Raw genomic sequence first — 17,040 nt, forward strand, 5'->3', positions numbered from 1 at the left:
TTGGTTCCCCGGTCTCTATTAACACTAAATCGGATTAAAACCCCCCAACTAACTACGTTTATTAAATATTATTTTTCCACAATACTCCTCCCCCCATTTTTTTTTTTTTTTTTTTTTTTTTTTTTTTTTTTTTTTTTTTTTGCATTTATCAAATTTACGACTTCTCATGGATAGCCCGGCTTCCTCTTATATATATTCAGTTTCTTGGACTCGATTTGGTATAGGCTGCGGAATCCGTTTGCAGTATGAGGGACTGGCCTTATATGCTGCTCAACATATTATAACTGGATAAGACGATGGGAATCGAATTATCAGTCAGGCTGCTTTTCGACAACAGCGCCCGTATCTAGACACCTTTTGAGTGACGGATAGGTACGTCTTTATATATTGGGTGGAATGGATTACAGATAGATAATGGTGGCTGAATACCGACGTTATGCAGAACGCCTTGTGTTTACAACGTCAGCGAACTCGTCGTTTAATCTAGCAAGACTCAATATATATGAGGTACCGTTTCGGCATCCAATCTGCCTTTTATAAATGCAGCGCGTGTATTACCAACGACGATGATGTTGCCTTTGTCGGGTTTGCCCGGGTCGACTTGTTGTGGATGTACCTAATCGCGTAGTTGTGCTAATGCAGTGATCCGTCGTAAGGTCCATGGTAATATTAGATCATTCTTATGGGTATTGTACTTCCGTGCAGCTCTCAACAGAAGCCCTCATTTTTGTTTTAGTTATTTTTATCTGCCAGGCGCCTAAACTGGTTGTACTTTGATGAATGATGGCTCGAGCTCAGTACGGCTGGCGTCAGATGTGTTGGGCCACCTACTTTATTATGTCTTAAATCCTTACGATGCATTTTGTATAGGAAAATCGTGACTTGCTTGTATAAGAGAGACGTTGGCGTTAATAATATACCTGTTTGCCTGTTGGAGAGAGCAGTTGACTTGCCTATAAAAGCAGGTGATCGACCTCCGCAATCGAGTGTTTTCCTCTTAAAGGATGCGATCGATCTTAAAATACTTGCTTTTAGACTTATTTGGATAGAGGATCACATTAATGAGTAAAATAAAAAATAAAACATAAAAATATCAGCAGTTCTGGCATCCTACTGGCTAACAGCATCATCAGCTGAGATTTTGGTTTACGGCGCCCGAATAAAAAAAATGTATTTGAATTTATTTTTATTGTCATCATTTCTAAAATTTCGTCGAGTGCATAGGAATATTACCGTAAGTCTTCTTTGCCTTAATACATAGTAGAAACAAGTCGAGCTGATCGACATAGATGGGTTCGGTAAATTCAGTTGTTCTTTTTCTCTTTTACGGATGACATTTGGACATTTGTACGGCTTAGGTGCAGCTGGGTTTCTTCGCCTAACTTTTAGCGTACATAACGAAATATGATAGGTCAGCTCGGCGCTTGGCTAACCAGGGGTTGTGACACGAGATCAGGGGTCGCTTAGGGGGGAATTGTAGGAATTGGGGGGCTCTAAGACTTTAAGATGCGACCATACGTGGTTCAGGGGTGTTTATTAGGGATGTTCCTAGGCCAGCTCTAAAGCCCGTTAAAGAAAAATAAGGGCTTAAGGAGAGGGCCGATTGGTCAAAAAATCTCAAAATCTCAAAATCTCGAAACCTCTTCCTCCTTCATCAATGTCACATCATCGGCCGATCTAACGTTGACGGAAACCGGCAAAGCGTCAAAGGCCAACACTCGTTACCTACATAGTATACCGTAATTTTGATAGAATCCTTGGTTATTCATCTTCATTTTTATTTTGTATGATAGGTGTGTACTATAGTAAGTATGATCCGGGTAAACAGGTATTGTTATATTATCGTATCTTTAATGGGTTTAGGTCAGCCTCACATTCTTTTATTCGTTGGCTTCGCGCCGGCGCAGCTAACATGCTACTTTCATACAGCAGTACTGTATTGTACATCTACGATACGTAGCATTCTCTGTCTTATTGTGCCACCACCCTGCTGCAGAGTCCTTTTTGTTTTCGACTCCTCGTTTTCTTCTATGTAATACCTAACGTGATATCTCGTGTCTTTAAGGGGGTCCTTCGTTGCCGCAGAAGGAGTATGATAATCAGCAAGGACTACGAGGTCTCATGTCTTCAACTGTTTACTCGGTTCTACTTGTCTTAGTTGGACATCAGAAAAAAAAAAAGACCTTTCCCATAACTTTGCAACCCTTGCAACTTGAATCTGTTCTAGGCTCTAGGCCGCCGAGCAAGATCGTTCAACCGACCCACCGTCATGCCATTTGCCATTTGACATTAATTGTCGTCTAACTGGGGCCTGTTTTCGTTACGGGTCCCTTGTCACCTTATCACCTTGTCGTATTGGCATCTATTCTATTCTAAGCTATCGAGTTGATATCCCGCCTCTTTTTCCCAGTTCTCTCCTTTCCCTCGGATTACTACTCTCGTCCTAAACAAAACATAGTCAGCCGCCTTTCCCTTCTTGTGGGCAGGTCCCTTTTTTCCCTTTTCTTCCTACTTCTTTGGATCTCCAATCTGATCGGCGCCACTTTGGTCTCCGCTCCTAGCCAAAGTCGAAGAAACGTACGAATTATAATTACGGACAGGTTCCACACCATCTTCCCCAGACAGTCTTTACAGAATATACCATCTTCCTTCGACCGCCGGCCGGCTTATTTTTTTAAACTGTTCGACAGAGAGTTACTTTAGGTTAATATACATAATCGAAAGCGAAGGTCAACTTGCTAGGATGGTTTGGTCGGGTGCTGCTGTAGCTTTGCTACTTGCCTCGTCGGCGTTAGCTAGCGTGGAACCTGCGATGGGAGGTATGCTAAGTCCGCGCGCGGACGTATTGGACGCAAGATTCGACGATGCGGATATCAGTTCCAATGGCGATTCGGTGGAAAAGCGACAGTCGACAACGACGAATGATTCGCAATTGAATATGACTCAGTGGAACACCGACACTACAGCAGCTTGCGTAACGGCGCTGTCTCAGCTCGCTGCTGCTTCGAACCCTTCAGGAACGGCTGTTTGTTACAATCTGTACAGCCTCGACACGAACGCTGGTAAATTCATGGCCGATTTGCGCCTCTTCCAAATATCGACACCTTTCGGAGATTTCGAAGGTATTCCTCCAGAGGATATCTCCGTCGGACTTCAATACAACGGAGCTTCCGTCTCGCCGGTTGGTCAGGGCGTGCAACCAGCAAAGACCTCCAAACGAGAAAATTCGTCGCCTACCCTCCTCCAGTCGTACATGTTCGTTGGTCAAATAGATCAGGCCAAAATGGCTCAACCTATGACGATGTAAGTGCCTAATTTCATTTAAAATTACATTTCGCTTTGTTATGGCTTTGCGCAAATACTGACGTTTAAAATAAGGGGTCTTCTGGAGGCGTTGGTAATGCCGACTGTGACTCTAACGGGAAAGAACTTGGTGGGCCAGCAAGTCAGCACAAATGTTTCTTCCAACGAGGCGGCCTTCGTTAATGGAATTTTCTCGACCGAGGTTGTCATGTCGGATTTCACCCTCGCCCAGTTAGCGGTCGATAACATCACTGCTCAACTGCACGAGGGCACAGTCGCATTCGTATTACCTGGTGTCAATATCCTCATTTTCCCCGTCGGTCTCATTATCACTAGCATCTGGCTGGTAATCGGAGTTGGATTTTACGCTTTCGGTACGTACGAGCGATACAACTACCGAGATGCGTATAGGACAAGGAAGGCAAGAGCTGAAGGCAAGCCTGTGAATGCGAGAATATAAATCGGCCGCGACGTTAAGTTATAAGGTGACCTGTACTGGCGTTTCAGCGGATCCCGTCGGAGCGAGTAGATTAATGTTTAGATGACGGGCAAATCTTGTTTTTGAATTTTGGCAGCGAGTTTTAGACTATCAAAGCTCCCGAGGTGGGTTGTCGGTTTAGTATTTTGGCTGGTATTTGTATCAACTTGAGTTATGGGCACATTAACCTTTTGGATGTTGCCTAGTATATACACCAATTTCATAAAATCAAGTTGTTCAAAGTCGAGTCGCAGGATTCCCTAACTGGTATATAATATTTAATAAGGCCACTATACTATGTTGGAATTTCATTTACCATCCAGGCTTGTTTCGGCGGCGTGAGCAAATATTGGGTATATATAAATGCTGCCTTGGAATGAACTCGTGAGAATGTCATACAGTTCCGAAAATGTCTTGATATATTTACGACCTATGGTAATTCACTAAACAAGAGTTATTCGTGCCAATCTTTAAACTATAGCACTCAAGGACTCAAGGCACACAAACCGCCGAAGATGAGGTTTCGTCGACCAGCCAGCTTTATATCAATACAAGACATACATCAGATAGGCACCTACAAAAAGAGGTTATATATATCGCTCACGTTCTAACCTGGATATGTAGTCCCAATTAGAACAGTCGCTCATCCGGCCTCCTCACCAACATCCCCATAATCTCCTCCAACTCGTCCAGCAACTCCGCCGCAACCCCTATCCAATCCTGGAACGTCACCAGCTCCAGCGTCAACCGGTCACCGTCCACAAATGCCTGCACTTTCCACTCGCGCAGTGGCTCGAGGTGCGGATACACCGTCTCGAACCGGCACGTCGCCCCGCCCACGCCCCTACTTCCGTTTTGCTTGTCGTCGTTGTCGTCGCCCGATCCAAATCCGAAACCCAGCTCCTCGACGTGCACCACGTCCTGGTGCACCACGGAATCGAACCACTCCGCCCCCTCCGCTTCCGGCCACCCCGGCAGCGGCCCGCACTCGCGCACGATCTCCGCCAGGCCCATGCACTCGTGCAGCGCGCTCGCGACGTGCTGGTGCTGCACGTGCCGCAGCAGGTCCGCCGCCGTCCACCCGTCCTCGAACCGCACCCGCACGGGGACGTACTGCCACGTCGGGCCCGCGACGGCGTCCGCGCGCGCGAGGTCCGTGTTCCGCCCGCTCACGACCTCGCCGAACACCACGTCCCGCCGCGCGAGGCGCCGCGCGAGGCACAGCGCCCACGCGGCGGTCGGGAGCGTCGCCACCGTGATGTCCCGAGACCGCGCGGAGATGTCGAGCGTCCGGGCGATCGCGGCCGGGGTCGTAGACGTCAGCGGAAGGTCCGGGCGGAGGATCGTGAGCGAGCTGCCGTGCAGCAGGTCCCGCCAGTAAGGGATGCTTCGCGGGATGCACTTGCTCACGACGTGGTACACGAAGGCGGAGAAGGGGACCGAGTCCACGGGGGTTCTGCCGTCGTAGAGGTCCCCGAGCTGGTGTATAAGACCGGGGAGGCAGACCTCGTCGTACTGCGCGTGGGAGATGCGGAAGACGAGACAGCTGCTCTTGGCGGCGGCGCCTTGGACAAATATGAATTTTACGAAGGCGGAGCCTAGGGGCATCTTGGTTTGGACGTCGACGTCGCATAGCTTATGGGCGAAGGAGTCCAGGTCGCCTTCGATATCGTACTGTTCTATTGCGACGTCGAGCTTTTCGAGGACGACGCCGAAACACTGCCCGCCGCTCTCTACGAAAACGGTCCGCAGAATCTCGTTACGGTTCACCAGGTCCCGGCAGCTTTTGAAGAGGCGCTCCTTGTCTAGGGATCCGTCGAAATGGAATAGTTCATATCGTGCGGAAAACCGAGGGAGGTGGGTTGTACCTCTAACCGCGACTTGTTGGAGCGGGCGTGCCGGGATGATGTCCTTGATCTTATGATCGCCTGGGAGGAGCTGTGGCCTGACCGTTTCAGAGATGAAGTTTTCTACGTCCGGGACGTCGAGCAATGAAAACGGAGACGGTGGCGGCTCGACCGGCTCAGCCGCCGCCGCCTTCTTTTCCTCTCTTATGACTTTTGCCATATCGTACAACGTCCTATGCTTGAATATCTCAGGCACCGTCAATTCCATCCCATTAGCCCGGAGCTCCGACACGAGCTTCATGGCCCCGATGGAATCGCCGCCAAGCTGGAAGAAGCTGTCGTTCAAGCTGATTTCATCCTCGTCAATGCCTAATATTTGGCTCCAAGCTCTTCGGAGACCCTTCTGCTTCGCGGAGGTGGCTGAGACGCGCTTTTCCCGCGAGCCACCAGAGACTACTCCGTTAGAGCTCTTCCGCTCGACGAAGGTAATTTCACCATTGGCATCGTATTTCGCGAGCTTATGAGTTCTGTAAAACTGACCGGCACGATCATGATCAGCCCATTTGGGAGGCGAGACCAGCTCCAGACCTGGTTCGCCCGAGCACCTTATTACAAGTTCTCCCACAGCACCCACGGGAAGCAACCGCTCTGGATCGACGGGATCAACGACCCATGTTTCAGATGCCTCACACCCAGCAGGGAGCAAAGTGGCGACAGTCAGGCTTTTTGAACCAACCTGGCTTAGGCGAGCGAGCTCAGACACATCTTCCTCGGATAGCAGCTGAAGTTGATCACATCTAGCATCCGGGTTCTCGATGAGCTGCTGTGTAATCTTCTCAAGCTGGCGCAGCATCCTCTCCATCTGCGGGCTTGTTACGGTTTTCGAGTCGAAGCTTGCCATGATCAAGAAGCCCCGCGGGTCCAAGGAACACACCAGCATCAGAGCGTACGTGTTGAACTTCAACGCTTCTTGCGCTGCCTCCTCGTCGCCGGCAGGAACAAAGCCGTCCGCTGGTTGCTTTTCGCTGGCATTCGCTGCGTCTGCGTCTGCGCTTGGGTGCAAGACTAACCCGGTTCTCAGCTCGCATGCCTCGCGAGCGTCCGGACTTAGGCGTCTGATATGTTGCAAGCCAAAGTGCTCGTGGGGGATCCCTAGGACGGATTGGTCATGGATTTCCTGTAAGTACTCCCTCGCGGTCATGTTGGGGTTCACGGCTACTCTAACCGGTACCGTCGCGATCATAGGCCCTTCGATCTGTTCAACGCCTGCGATAGGAGCGTTGCGCCCGGTGAGCGTCTCTCCAAACACTACATCATTAGATGAGGTATAGGTCGAGACCAGAAGTGCCCAGGCACCGCGGATAACCGTGGCGATAGTTATTCCGGTATTAGGCTTGCTGGTATGTACGTAGTGTTCCAAAAGCGAGTCGGCTTGTTGTTGGTAGCTTGAATAGGGGAGAGGGGGGAATTGCTCGTTGTTGGCCCCGTCTAATCGTTCTCGCCAATAAGACTCTGATTCCTTGCGGTCCATATTAGTGAGATATTTGATGAAGTGCTTAAACTCGGCTGGTCGTTTAGTTTCGAGGCCGACATATGCTCGATTAACTCGTTCGACTACCAAAGGCATCGACCACCCATCGTAGAGAGCGTGGTGCATCGTCAAGACAAAATGCGACTTTCCCGTAGACTTCTCGTTAACCACTACGCCATATCTAACCAAGGGCTTGCCAAGTTGAATCGGATCGCTCCTATCTCGTACTAGATAATCATTGAGGCTCTCTCCGGATAACCAGTTGCAGTTGGAATCGTCTCTTATGACAACTTGCATCAATCCGTGGCCTGCGATTTGGACTATCCTCGTCCGGAGGATTGCGCAATCCGCAGAAGCTACCTCAAACGCCTTCGCGAGGTTCCGGGCTGCCGTCTCGTCCGCAAGCTCGACCACGCGCTGCGCAACATATGCCTCGCTGACTTTAGCAGACAGAGCCATGAGTCCTTCTTGAAGCGGCGTGCACGGATAAATGTCTTCGATCTTTGAGGGGTCAACGTCGCAGATGGCGGCGCAGTCTCGTCGAGCCGAGTCTACCGACCACTGGCTACCGAGGAGCGAGAAAGGAGGAACCTCGATGGTAGTTTCTCCAGATGCGACTTTCGCAACGAGGGCCATGTCTGAGAGCACAGGGTTGGCGAATATATCAGCGACCGTGAGCGCGATGTCTTGCGTTCGCGCTTGAGCCACCAATTTCATCGCACGAAGCGAGTCGCCTCCTAAGTTAAAGAAGTTGTCATGAGCGCCAATATCAACTTCTTGACCGAGAATTTGGGACCATGACTGGGCCAGTTTCTTTTCCATCTCCGTAGAAGGTTCTTTTCTAGGGACGGTCGCAGCGGCGAACCCGGCTATATCTTTCCTGTTAAGCGCATGCCCCAGCTCTCGAAGACGTTTGCGATCTGTTTTAGCAGAAACTAGCAAAGGCATAACCTGTAGAGGAATATACGCCACCGGAACCATGTAGGTTGGTAAGTGTTCCGATATAGCCTTATTCATTCCCGCGAGCGAATCTTTAACTTGAGGCGATAATGATCCTAAAAGAGATTCGGATTCGGATACGAGGCCTGCTCGCTCCGCGATAAAGGCAACTAATGTCGGTTCGCCAGCAGGTCCGCCAGGTCTGATAACTTCGGCGGCAACACGGGTCCCTGGGGGTAGTTTGTCTAGCATATTGTACTCGATCTCTGCTAGTTCGATCCGCTGGCCGCGTAATTTCACCTGCTGGTCACCTCGGCCGACGAAAATGATCGTCCCATCCGGTTCGTATCTTACTAAGTCGCCGGTCTTGTACAGTCGTCCCCTCCGCCCTGCGTGCTGCGCGCTCCCAGCTAGAAGCCATTTCGGATCGCTAATGAACGAGATAGCCGTCCTTTCGGGATCGTTCAAGTAGCCTGGCCCTACTATAGGACCTTCAACTAGAAGCTCGCCAACTGCGCCTATTGGCATAAGTCGGTCGTGATTAGAAGGATCGACAATCCACAGCGTTCCTCCAACTCCTCTGCCGATGCTAACATGCGCCTTGTGGCTTTCGGCACCCACATCCCCATTCACGGCACAGCCTACAGTACACTCCGAAGGGCCGTACGCATTGATAACTTTTGTATTTCGACTCCAAGTGGCTGCGTCACCCGCGGATATGGCCTCTCCTCCCAATCCGAGAACTTCGAGCGAAGGGATGACGTCGGCATCCAAGACGCGGGCGACGGAAGGTGTCATATGGGCCATGTTGACATTCATCTTCCGTATAGCACCGCTGAGATCGTTCACTCGATCGGCATCTGAAGGGATGCATAGGCAACCTCCCACCGATAACGTGCATAGCATGCAGTCGATGCAGACGTCAAAGGCGTACGATGCAAAGTCGAGGACCCGCGAATGTGCGCGATACCCGACTATGTCCGCTCGTGGTATCGCGCCGCTGGAATAATTCTCGTGTGTTATTATAACTCCTTTCGGCTTGCCCGTACTGCCCGACGTAAATTGTATATAGAGATTCGCGCTTGGTGGTACGGATGGCAAGCTTGCGGATGTGTTATAACTATCAAATTGTTCGGCAGAGAGGACAACGCGAGTCGCGCTTGGTGCAATGCGACGACCGAGACTCTCTTGCAGCTTCGATGTTATGATTGTAGAGGCGCCGGTTTGCTCGACGATGGTGCGTAGTCTACCTTCGGGCTGGCTCGGGTCCATCAGCGCGAATGTCGCGCCTGATTTCATGACGGCAAGCACAGCTACAACTGTCCATCTTGATTTCTCGAAGCATAACGGCACGATCGAGCCTAGCCCGACACCTACGGATAGTAGATGAGCTGCTAACTGGTCCGATTTCGAGCAGACATCTTGGTATGTGAATGTTCCATCCCATGAGTTAACAGCGGGCCGGTCGGGATCTTGTTTGGCTTGCTTTTCCACCAGTTCATGCATACAGAACTCTAGGGTCGGGGGGACTGGAGTATTCCAGCTCCATATTTGTTCCAACTGCTCTGATGTTAAGCCATCTTCCTCGAGATCCGTTGGTGGAGTTGTAAGATGGTCACTGGAGATGCCTTCGTCCGTGCATACGGAGTCTATACACGAACTGTCTACATCTGCCTGGCCCATTGTTGAATTTTTGTTGTTGATGTCGACAACTGCTCCTAAGTTGATATTTATCACCAGGACTTACAACTTGTTGGCCAAAGTTTTCATGGGATAAAATCAATGAGCAATTAGGCTTTCTAGCGATTTGTTAAGTAGGTAGGTAGGTTCCATACAGGATGCAGAATTTAAGCCCGCCGATCCTGAACTCGAAAAATTTCCATAGACCGAATGCCTAGAAGGCCAAGTGCCTAAGTAGGGAAAAGGCCGCAACAGCGTACGTGATATTTTCATACCTGTCTCCATTCTTGCCGACAACGGCAAGCTGTTTCTTGTACGATTTACTAACACTGGTACGAGAGAATAGTCACTAACGAGACTGGATTGGTAGCAACTTTCCTCTTCGGCATTAGACGTTATTTATGGGAGGCCGTTAGACCCGAACCAAGACGACACCAATGCGCGTCTTTCTCCACCGGGGACGGATCAGATAACTTTAAATGGATCAGATAACTCGTTAGCAAATTTTGGAAACCTGGCTAAAGCCAAGATGAACTTTATAGAGGGTCCAGAGAAGGGTGGTACCTTAGGTACTCGTCTGCCTGCATTTCTAGGAAACAACCGGGTGGTATTCATGAACCAATGATTTTGTCCGACTTCGGACATTTGTTTAGAAACCGAGGCCTGCATTAAGAACAACAAAAAAAATAAAAAATAAAGACATCAAACAGAATATTCCTCGTTACATTTGCCAATGCTAACATTTGAAATAAGCTCGGCGTCAAGAGGTGCGACGACCAAGTAACTCTCTCTTAAATAGTAGATCAGATCAGTCTCTTCGTCGAAAGGAAGCAAGTTAAAACATATTAGACTAGGAAACGAAATATCCGTAACCAGAAATAGAAAAATATGGTTTGCATGAGTGTTTGAGGATGAGGTGCATTATGAGCAATGCATCCTGTCGCCCCCCAGACGCCACAGCCGCGCGAGAGGCCTCCTGAGTAAGGGCAGCAGGGCAGACGACACAAACAAATACTATGTAGCAGTCACCCCAAATCCTTCGCGTGATGCATTGCTGAATGTAAATGCTCTTTTCAATTGTACGGGTACCTAATGTACCAATAATCATACCAACTAGGCCCGTTGGCTTCTACGGCCTCGAATTAATTCTCTAAGTCTACCTTATCCTGACACGTGCCCCTTTACGAATCAAAATCTCACATATGTACAATTTATGCTCAAAACTCGCATGTAAGGAAATAGTACACATAGGTATATTTACATGCAAGAGGCATATCTATACGTGTTGGGCAAAGCCAAGGGTGTTGTTACCGCCGTTGAATGCGACGAAGTTGCTCTTGAAGAAGATATCACCGTAGATCTGGAGACCTGCGGTCGTGGCTTGTAGACCGCCGAAGCAAGCTGTTACTTATTAGCACGGGGAACCTCTTAACGGAAGTTGTATATAGATAGAACTTACTCTGATCGTCGACTTGAGCGAAGTTGATGTCGGTGCCCTTGACAGTAGCCATGTTACCACCGACATCTATCTGAAGATCGGGTAGCGTCGCATCACAAGGGAACGTGAAGCCACCTTGCTGCTCGTCATCGACAGCGCCATCGACTTGCGCGTAGTAGGCTTTAGCCACAGCAGGGTCGGCCAAAAGGAGAGTCGTACCGGTGTCAGCGATGGCCTGCGCTCCGGCAGTAGAAGTCTGGGTAGTTCCACCGTTGACTGCAAATTTCTCGCTCGTGAATTGCCAGAAACCATCCGTCGTGTTGACAGGAACCCACGTCATCTCGCCCGTGAATTTGCTCGTATCCACACGTCCAAACTCGTATGCGCCAGCTGCTTGCGCGCGGAGGTCGGCGGTGAAAATAGGCTCAGCAAGCGACGACTTCACATTGTCAAAGAACGTCTTCTGCTGAGCGGGTTGGACGGTGTTGAGCGTACTGAATGCAAGACCGAGGAGACCGTTGTTGTTGGTGTCCTCAACGAAAGATCGAGAAACAGCGGTAGCCATCTCTACAGCTTGCTGGGTAACAGTAGCGCCACCGACATCCACGGTGTCGACGCCAACGTTGCCCGCAGCACCCGAGCCGTCACCGTAAGAAATTTGGAACGAGGCACCTTGCATGAGAGCAAAGGTCTTAGATTTAGTCGGGTCATAGACGGTATGGCCCTGAGTCGCGGCTTTGCTAAGCTGAGTGTTGAAGACCCACAAATCAGAAGAGCCGGAATCGAAATCGAGGTTCAGAGTTTGACCGCCGATAGTGACAGGAGACAGATACTCGACGTCGTTAGCCTCGGGGGTTGCCTCGACGAGACCAGTTCCATTGCCAGATCCGGCGGCGTTGCCATTTGCGGCGGCTGCACCTCCCTTTTGTCCTTTTTGACCCTTTCTGCGACCCCTCTTGGGTTCTCTCTTCGAGATCATCTCGGTCTGCTGTTGAGCAGCGCTCGCAACGGATGCCGGTATAGGCATACGATATTTGCGGAGCGTCTTCAGGAGAGCTCGGGGGCCATTACGACCGGTGTAATTAGGGTTCGGAACTCGTTCGACCTTGTATACGCCTCGCTTGTTGATCCTAGCCGGAGAGGCGGAAGCCAGGGCTAAGAGCCCGAAGAGGAGCAACAACTTGGCGAAAGACTGCATCTTGCTATAATCCTAAACGAAATAAAAGGCAATAAAAGGACGTCGTAAATAATTTACGTATCACCACACCAGGTGGACTAAACGAAAGAAACGACTCGGAAGAGACCCGGCCTCGATTGGCTGTTAGACCAGGTAAGGTCGGTTAAGAAGAAAGATTTACAAAGAAGGGTGATGAAGCTAAAGAACTGGAGGAACAAGAAAAGACCGAAAGAAAAGAAAACGGAAAATAAAGTAGCTATGAAATAGAAGTTGTCTCAGACAACGAACTTCATGAGAGTTGAAGCAGAAGAGAGATATTCGGACGAGAGCCAAGAGGTCTGCTTTTGAAGTCAAACGAAAGCCAAGAGAAAAGGAAAGGGGTGCTGTGGGGATTAACCCCAGTCAGCCATCATTCGATCTGCATGGAAGTTGGGAACAAGCTCTAGCCAAGCTAGCCAAGGTCGATCCCAGACGTGACGCGCAGTGTGTCTCGAGTGGTAGATGAACGGCGGAGCTGTTGACTAGAATAGGACCTGCGTCGTCATGCTCTCCATCGCCAATCGAAACGGGATCCACTACGACTCTTCCCAGACAGACGGTGTGGCATAACCAGTGGGGGCAGTTAAATAACGGGTAGGCGAAACCGCAATACGAAGCCTGAGTGGTTGAAAGATAGATACATCTTTAGCGATGGAACCCCGGAAACTAATGCAGGGGCATCGAGCCCCATAACGGTTCCTGGGGATTTGCGCTTTGATAATTCGTTGCCGTCCGTACCTTTATGGACCATATCATATTTGCTGACAGGGCCTGAGGGCCTCCCGACAGACTATGATGAGTCCGTGGAGAGAAATGGACGAAGATGACGAAGGGCCGCGTCAAGCTTGAGAATCTGGAAACTCGGGTTAACGGTTATAAAGTCCCGAAAAATTAATATATTGAAATAGTATGTTGGGAAAGCCATTGAATAATGACAACATTCTTCATGATCAACTGAAAAAATTAACAAGAGTTACAGATCACGACTCCATCGTACACTATGTAGGTTAGAGGTAGGTACCTAAATGAGGTATTGAATCAGTAGAAAAGGTCATCAAGGGTGTTTCTGTTTCCTAACCCCCCGGACAAAAGTCCAGACAAAGAGGAACGGGGCATCTCCTGGTCTCGAACTTCTGAGGAGCCAATGGCCGAGCCTTGAACGGAGATTCTAAAGCGTTTCAAGAACAACGCAGGGTTCAAGCCAGATATGAGAAGTCAGAAAGCCGATGGTAATGAGAATACGATTTCAATTTGAAAAGGAACAAGGGAGGTTCGAAGGACTCTCCGTTACAAATACTACCTATGAAATACTTTGACGCTAGAAGAAGCTTGCAAGAATTTTCTTGTCCGAAGCTGCAGAGAAGTTGAGATGAACTGGAAGTTTCTAAGTTTCCAAGTTTGCGGGGACGATTTAAAAGACTTGGGCTTTTTTTTTTGCATTAGTAACTTTTAGTTTACCTAAGGTATGAAGTCAGGTAGGTACCTATCGGTCTCCATCATTTTATCGATAGCGCATGTCCAACTGTCCACGTACAATACAAACCTTATCTCAGGTATCAATCAATATCTGGATACCCATCTGTTGGTATACTTTAGCTGCCTTTTCCTACGTAATAATTTCGTATAATAATCGCAACATCAAATACAATGAAATACTTTTAGTAGGTAATTTAATGATTGATAACAACAGTTTTGTATTTACTTACCTCCTACTCAAGCACACATCAGAGGTACTTATTAGAAATAAATTTGAAGTTTCAGCGCTTAAGGATAAAAATTGTTTAAAGCCACATCCAACACGTGACGTCACCAGCCACTAGTCGTTATGTTTCCGTAACCGTTTGAAACTGAGAAGAAAAAAAGGAAAAAAAGGTCTTGACCTTTTCTCCCCCCAGCCTCGAATTTCCTACCGTATTAGTCTGTTTCCTCCCACCCCCCCGTTCCAACGGCTCTAAACCCCGGGAAGAGAGCTTCAGCGATAAGCACATCGCATCAGGGCTCCCACCCGTCTTAGCGATAACAGCTTTTTCCCATCTAATCGGAACAGCTGGTCCTAGGTAATCGCTAACGGCATCCTGCAGGCGATCGTCATCGACGTCGTCAATCCTTAGTCAGAAAACCGCCGTCATCATGTCGGACGACGAGATTGAAGTCACGGCGTCGCGAACCTCGCGTCGCAATGCCGACAGACGAACCCCGCGATTCAGTTGGAACCTGGCTTATGAAGAGACTTTCTTCAGGTCGCTATGCGAGTCCATGCAGATGGGATACAAAGAAAACCACAGCTTCAAGTCGGGCGCTTGGGAGCGCGCCGCCGTCGCCCTGCGCGACAAGCACGGAGCTTATCCCGAGAAGAGCCACCTCATCAATAAAGCCGACAACGCGCGTAAAAAGTTCCGTATGTGGAGAGGGTTAAGAGAGGACCCAGAGTTTTTATATAACCCTACCACCCGAATGGTTACGGCAAGCGAGGAAGCATGGAGAAGACATTTCGAGGTAGGCAGGAGGAGCAAAGGATCTTATAAATGTCTGTCCAATGATGTTGACCAGGCTATGATTTGTAGAAAGAACCGCTGTCCAAAGCCCTGAGGGGTCGCCCTTTCGACCACGAAGAATATATGGAGATTCTATTCCCCGATGTCGTCGGTTCCGGCGGTGCCCCTAAACGCATCATGAAGCCGAGACGGAGGAATCCCGACGGTACTCTGTCCGGTAGACCGAGTACCGCAGACCAGACTGCTATTGATCCCTCTCTCGAATCGAACATATTCGCTCAGACTCCGGCGCAAAGCCAAACTCAGCAAACCCAACCTCTAAGCCAACCCGTTCCAACCCCTCCCGTTCCCCAGCCTATGCAGAGACCTTCGTCAACTACTATCCCGCCCCGAACAACCATAAACACAAATCCGAGCGCGCTTACACCACCAGATGAGCACGTCCCGAACACACAAGCCCAAAAACGACCAAATCCTAACCCAATACCCAATTACCAAGAGAAGCGTCGCGGGCGACCCTCGCGCTTTTCTTCCAACTTTTATACCCAGCAGTCTACCACTCCGGCATCCTCTTCTTCTTCTTCCGCACTTCCTCCTCCTGCCGCCGCCGCCGCCGCCGCCACCACCACCACCACCACTACTACCCCTTCTGCGCCGGCTGGACTTCATTCTTCCTTCACTTCTACTAATATCATCGAAGATGGTATTTTATCTTTAGCTGAGGCTCTCAGAGCCCGTAGCCCGCCGAAATGGTCCGAGCAGGCTGTTGAGATTTTCTTCCGCGAGTTCGCAGAAGAGGAAGCTGACTTACAGCTCAAAATTGCCGAGAAGGCTCTAACAGACGAGAATAAAGCGATGGTATTTGTTAAGATGACGCCGGTGCTGAGGCGACATTGGGTCGGCAGGCTCAGAGAGGTTCACATGCGAAATTTGGGTGGTGGACTTGGCCTAGGAGGGCGAGTTGGGGAGGAAGGTACTTGAAAAGGAAAAAAATTCTACTTACCTTAGGTAGTATCTATACTCGCGGAGTCGGGCGCACGGGCGTTATTTAGTAGCAAGTTGAAAGCAGCGGAGGGGTGTATGATCAAAGGCTAAAAACTGTGCATGAAAAAAAAGCCTTGAAAAAGTCGAATATGGCCCAGGTGGAAGACCTCACGACTTTGTATTTTCGATAATTGGCAACCTGATTAGTGCCAATCTTTTGCCTCGAGCGGAATATCGGCTCCTTGCCGCTCAGTTTCGCAGTTACATACGTTATGATCTGAGCACGTATATACCTCTTATACTGCTTTACGAAACTCAATGGTATTATTATAAGGGGGGGTTATTATTTTCTCCTTGGCTCAAACTGGCTCTTTATCTCTTGTTAGCTTCATTCTTTATGGGTTCAAAACAAGATTGGCACGTTTGAGGAAGACCGTGGGATTTCCACCGTCATCATATATACCTACCTACCTAACATAATCTACTATATCCCGACGGTGAATTCATTGGCAGAGTAGCATTATACTGCTACCATACTCGTTGATTCTCATGTATAAGTAGAAGATCCCAACTGGCCATTACAGGCTTCTAATTACTCTACTGAAATCGTTCTCTTCGGCAGACAGGCTCGAGACACTTGTCTTGGAAGCTCATAAGCCTGAAAATCCAATTCTTTTTAGACCTGTCTTGAGGCCTTTAGGTAGGTAGGTAGGTAGGTATAAATACTTTGAAGGGGGCACGGTCACGAAGCTAAAGTAAGTGCTATTCAACCTTGAACCCCCGTATAGCGACTCTTATTTGAGGTACCTAAGACTTCACGTTCTAAATTAGGTTAGGTAGTTATTACATATGAGTCTATTGATGTCTCTTGCAAAGCTGCAGCCCGCAAAGAACTTAGATATAAAATAAGTGCATACGGTGAGCTCGAAGTTCGTATTGTACTTGTCCATATTCGATTCAAACCCCTGAAAAATTAGGAGCCAGAAGCACGAATTCAGTCAAGCAAGCAAAGTCCCGAAACTACCAATCGATAAATTGTTGCCTCTGGAGGATGACTCAAACACTACGAGACTTCTTTGGCAGTAAATTGGCAAATACGTTGCACGTACCATACTATTTCTCGGGATGT

At 49.0% G+C, this 17,040-nt stretch overlaps 4 protein-coding genes across 4 annotated transcripts; 2 read left to right on the forward strand and 2 right to left on the reverse strand.

The window, feature by feature from the left end:
- The first annotated feature begins 2,390 nt into the window (after window positions 1–2,390).
- F4812DRAFT_231367 (uncharacterized protein) lies at window positions 2,391–3,802 on the forward strand. Its single transcript, XM_047930538.1, has 2 exons — window positions 2,391–3,303; window positions 3,379–3,802. Exons 1-2 carry the CDS (start codon window positions 2,744–2,746, stop codon window positions 3,761–3,763), a joined length of 945 nt encoding a protein of 314 aa, XP_047786109.1. The 5' UTR covers window positions 2,391–2,743; the 3' UTR covers window positions 3,764–3,802.
- Window positions 3,803–4,173: 371 nt separating this feature from the next.
- Window positions 4,174–10,012, reverse strand: F4812DRAFT_468416 (non-ribosomal peptide synthase). The gene has a single exon (XM_047938772.1). It carries the CDS (start codon window positions 9,779–9,781, stop codon window positions 4,412–4,414), a length of 5,370 nt encoding a protein of 1,789 aa, XP_047786110.1. The 5' UTR covers window positions 9,782–10,012; the 3' UTR covers window positions 4,174–4,411.
- A 958-nt stretch (window positions 10,013–10,970) lies between these two features.
- Window positions 10,971–12,818, reverse strand: F4812DRAFT_231410 (penicillopepsin). The gene is made up of 2 exons (XM_047930539.1): window positions 11,238–12,818; window positions 10,971–11,179 (listed from the first exon to the last, which is right to left on the reverse strand). The coding sequence occupies exons 1-2, from the start codon at window positions 12,412–12,414 to the stop codon at window positions 11,055–11,057; spliced, it is 1,302 nt and encodes a 433-aa protein (XP_047786111.1). The 5' UTR covers window positions 12,415–12,818; the 3' UTR covers window positions 10,971–11,054.
- Window positions 12,819–14,211: 1,393 nt separating this feature from the next.
- Window positions 14,212–16,581, forward strand: F4812DRAFT_231415 (Myb/SANT-like DNA-binding domain-containing protein). The gene is made up of 3 exons (XM_047930540.1): window positions 14,212–14,304; window positions 14,514–14,928; window positions 14,997–16,581. Exons 2-3 carry the CDS (start codon window positions 14,563–14,565, stop codon window positions 15,906–15,908), a joined length of 1,278 nt encoding a protein of 425 aa, XP_047786112.1. The 5' UTR covers window positions 14,212–14,304; window positions 14,514–14,562; the 3' UTR covers window positions 15,909–16,581.
- The last annotated feature ends 459 nt before the right edge of the window (window positions 16,582–17,040 follow it).

The sequence above is a fragment of the Daldinia caldariorum genome, assembly GCF_022478825.1.
Source record: "Daldinia caldariorum strain CBS 122874 unplaced genomic scaffold F4812scaffold_24, whole genome shotgun sequence".
Classification (NCBI taxonomy): Eukaryota; Fungi; Ascomycota; class Sordariomycetes; order Xylariales; family Hypoxylaceae; genus Daldinia; species Daldinia caldariorum.

Coding starts and splice junctions, on each gene's coding strand:
- F4812DRAFT_231367 (XM_047930538.1), top strand. CDS start 2,744: ATGGTTTGGTCGGGTGCTGCTGTAGCTTTGCTACTTGCCTCGTCGGCG. Junction 3,304..3,378: donor ATGGCTCAACCTATGACGAT/GTAAGTGCCTAA, acceptor GTTTAAAATAAG/GGGTCTTCTGGAGGCGTTGG.
- F4812DRAFT_468416 (XM_047938772.1), bottom strand. CDS start 9,781: ATGGGCCAGGCAGATGTAGACAGTTCGTGTATAGACTCCGTATGCACG.
- F4812DRAFT_231410 (XM_047930539.1), bottom strand. CDS start 12,414: ATGCAGTCTTTCGCCAAGTTGTTGCTCCTCTTCGGGCTCTTAGCCCTG. Junction 11,180..11,237: donor CGCTCAAGTCGACGATCAGA/GTAAGTTCTATC, acceptor AATAAGTAACAG/CTTGCTTCGGCGGTCTACAA.
- F4812DRAFT_231415 (XM_047930540.1), top strand. CDS start 14,563: ATGTCGGACGACGAGATTGAAGTCACGGCGTCGCGAACCTCGCGTCGC. Junction 14,929..14,996: donor CATGGAGAAGACATTTCGAG/GTAGGCAGGAGG, acceptor TATGATTTGTAG/AAAGAACCGCTGTCCAAAGC.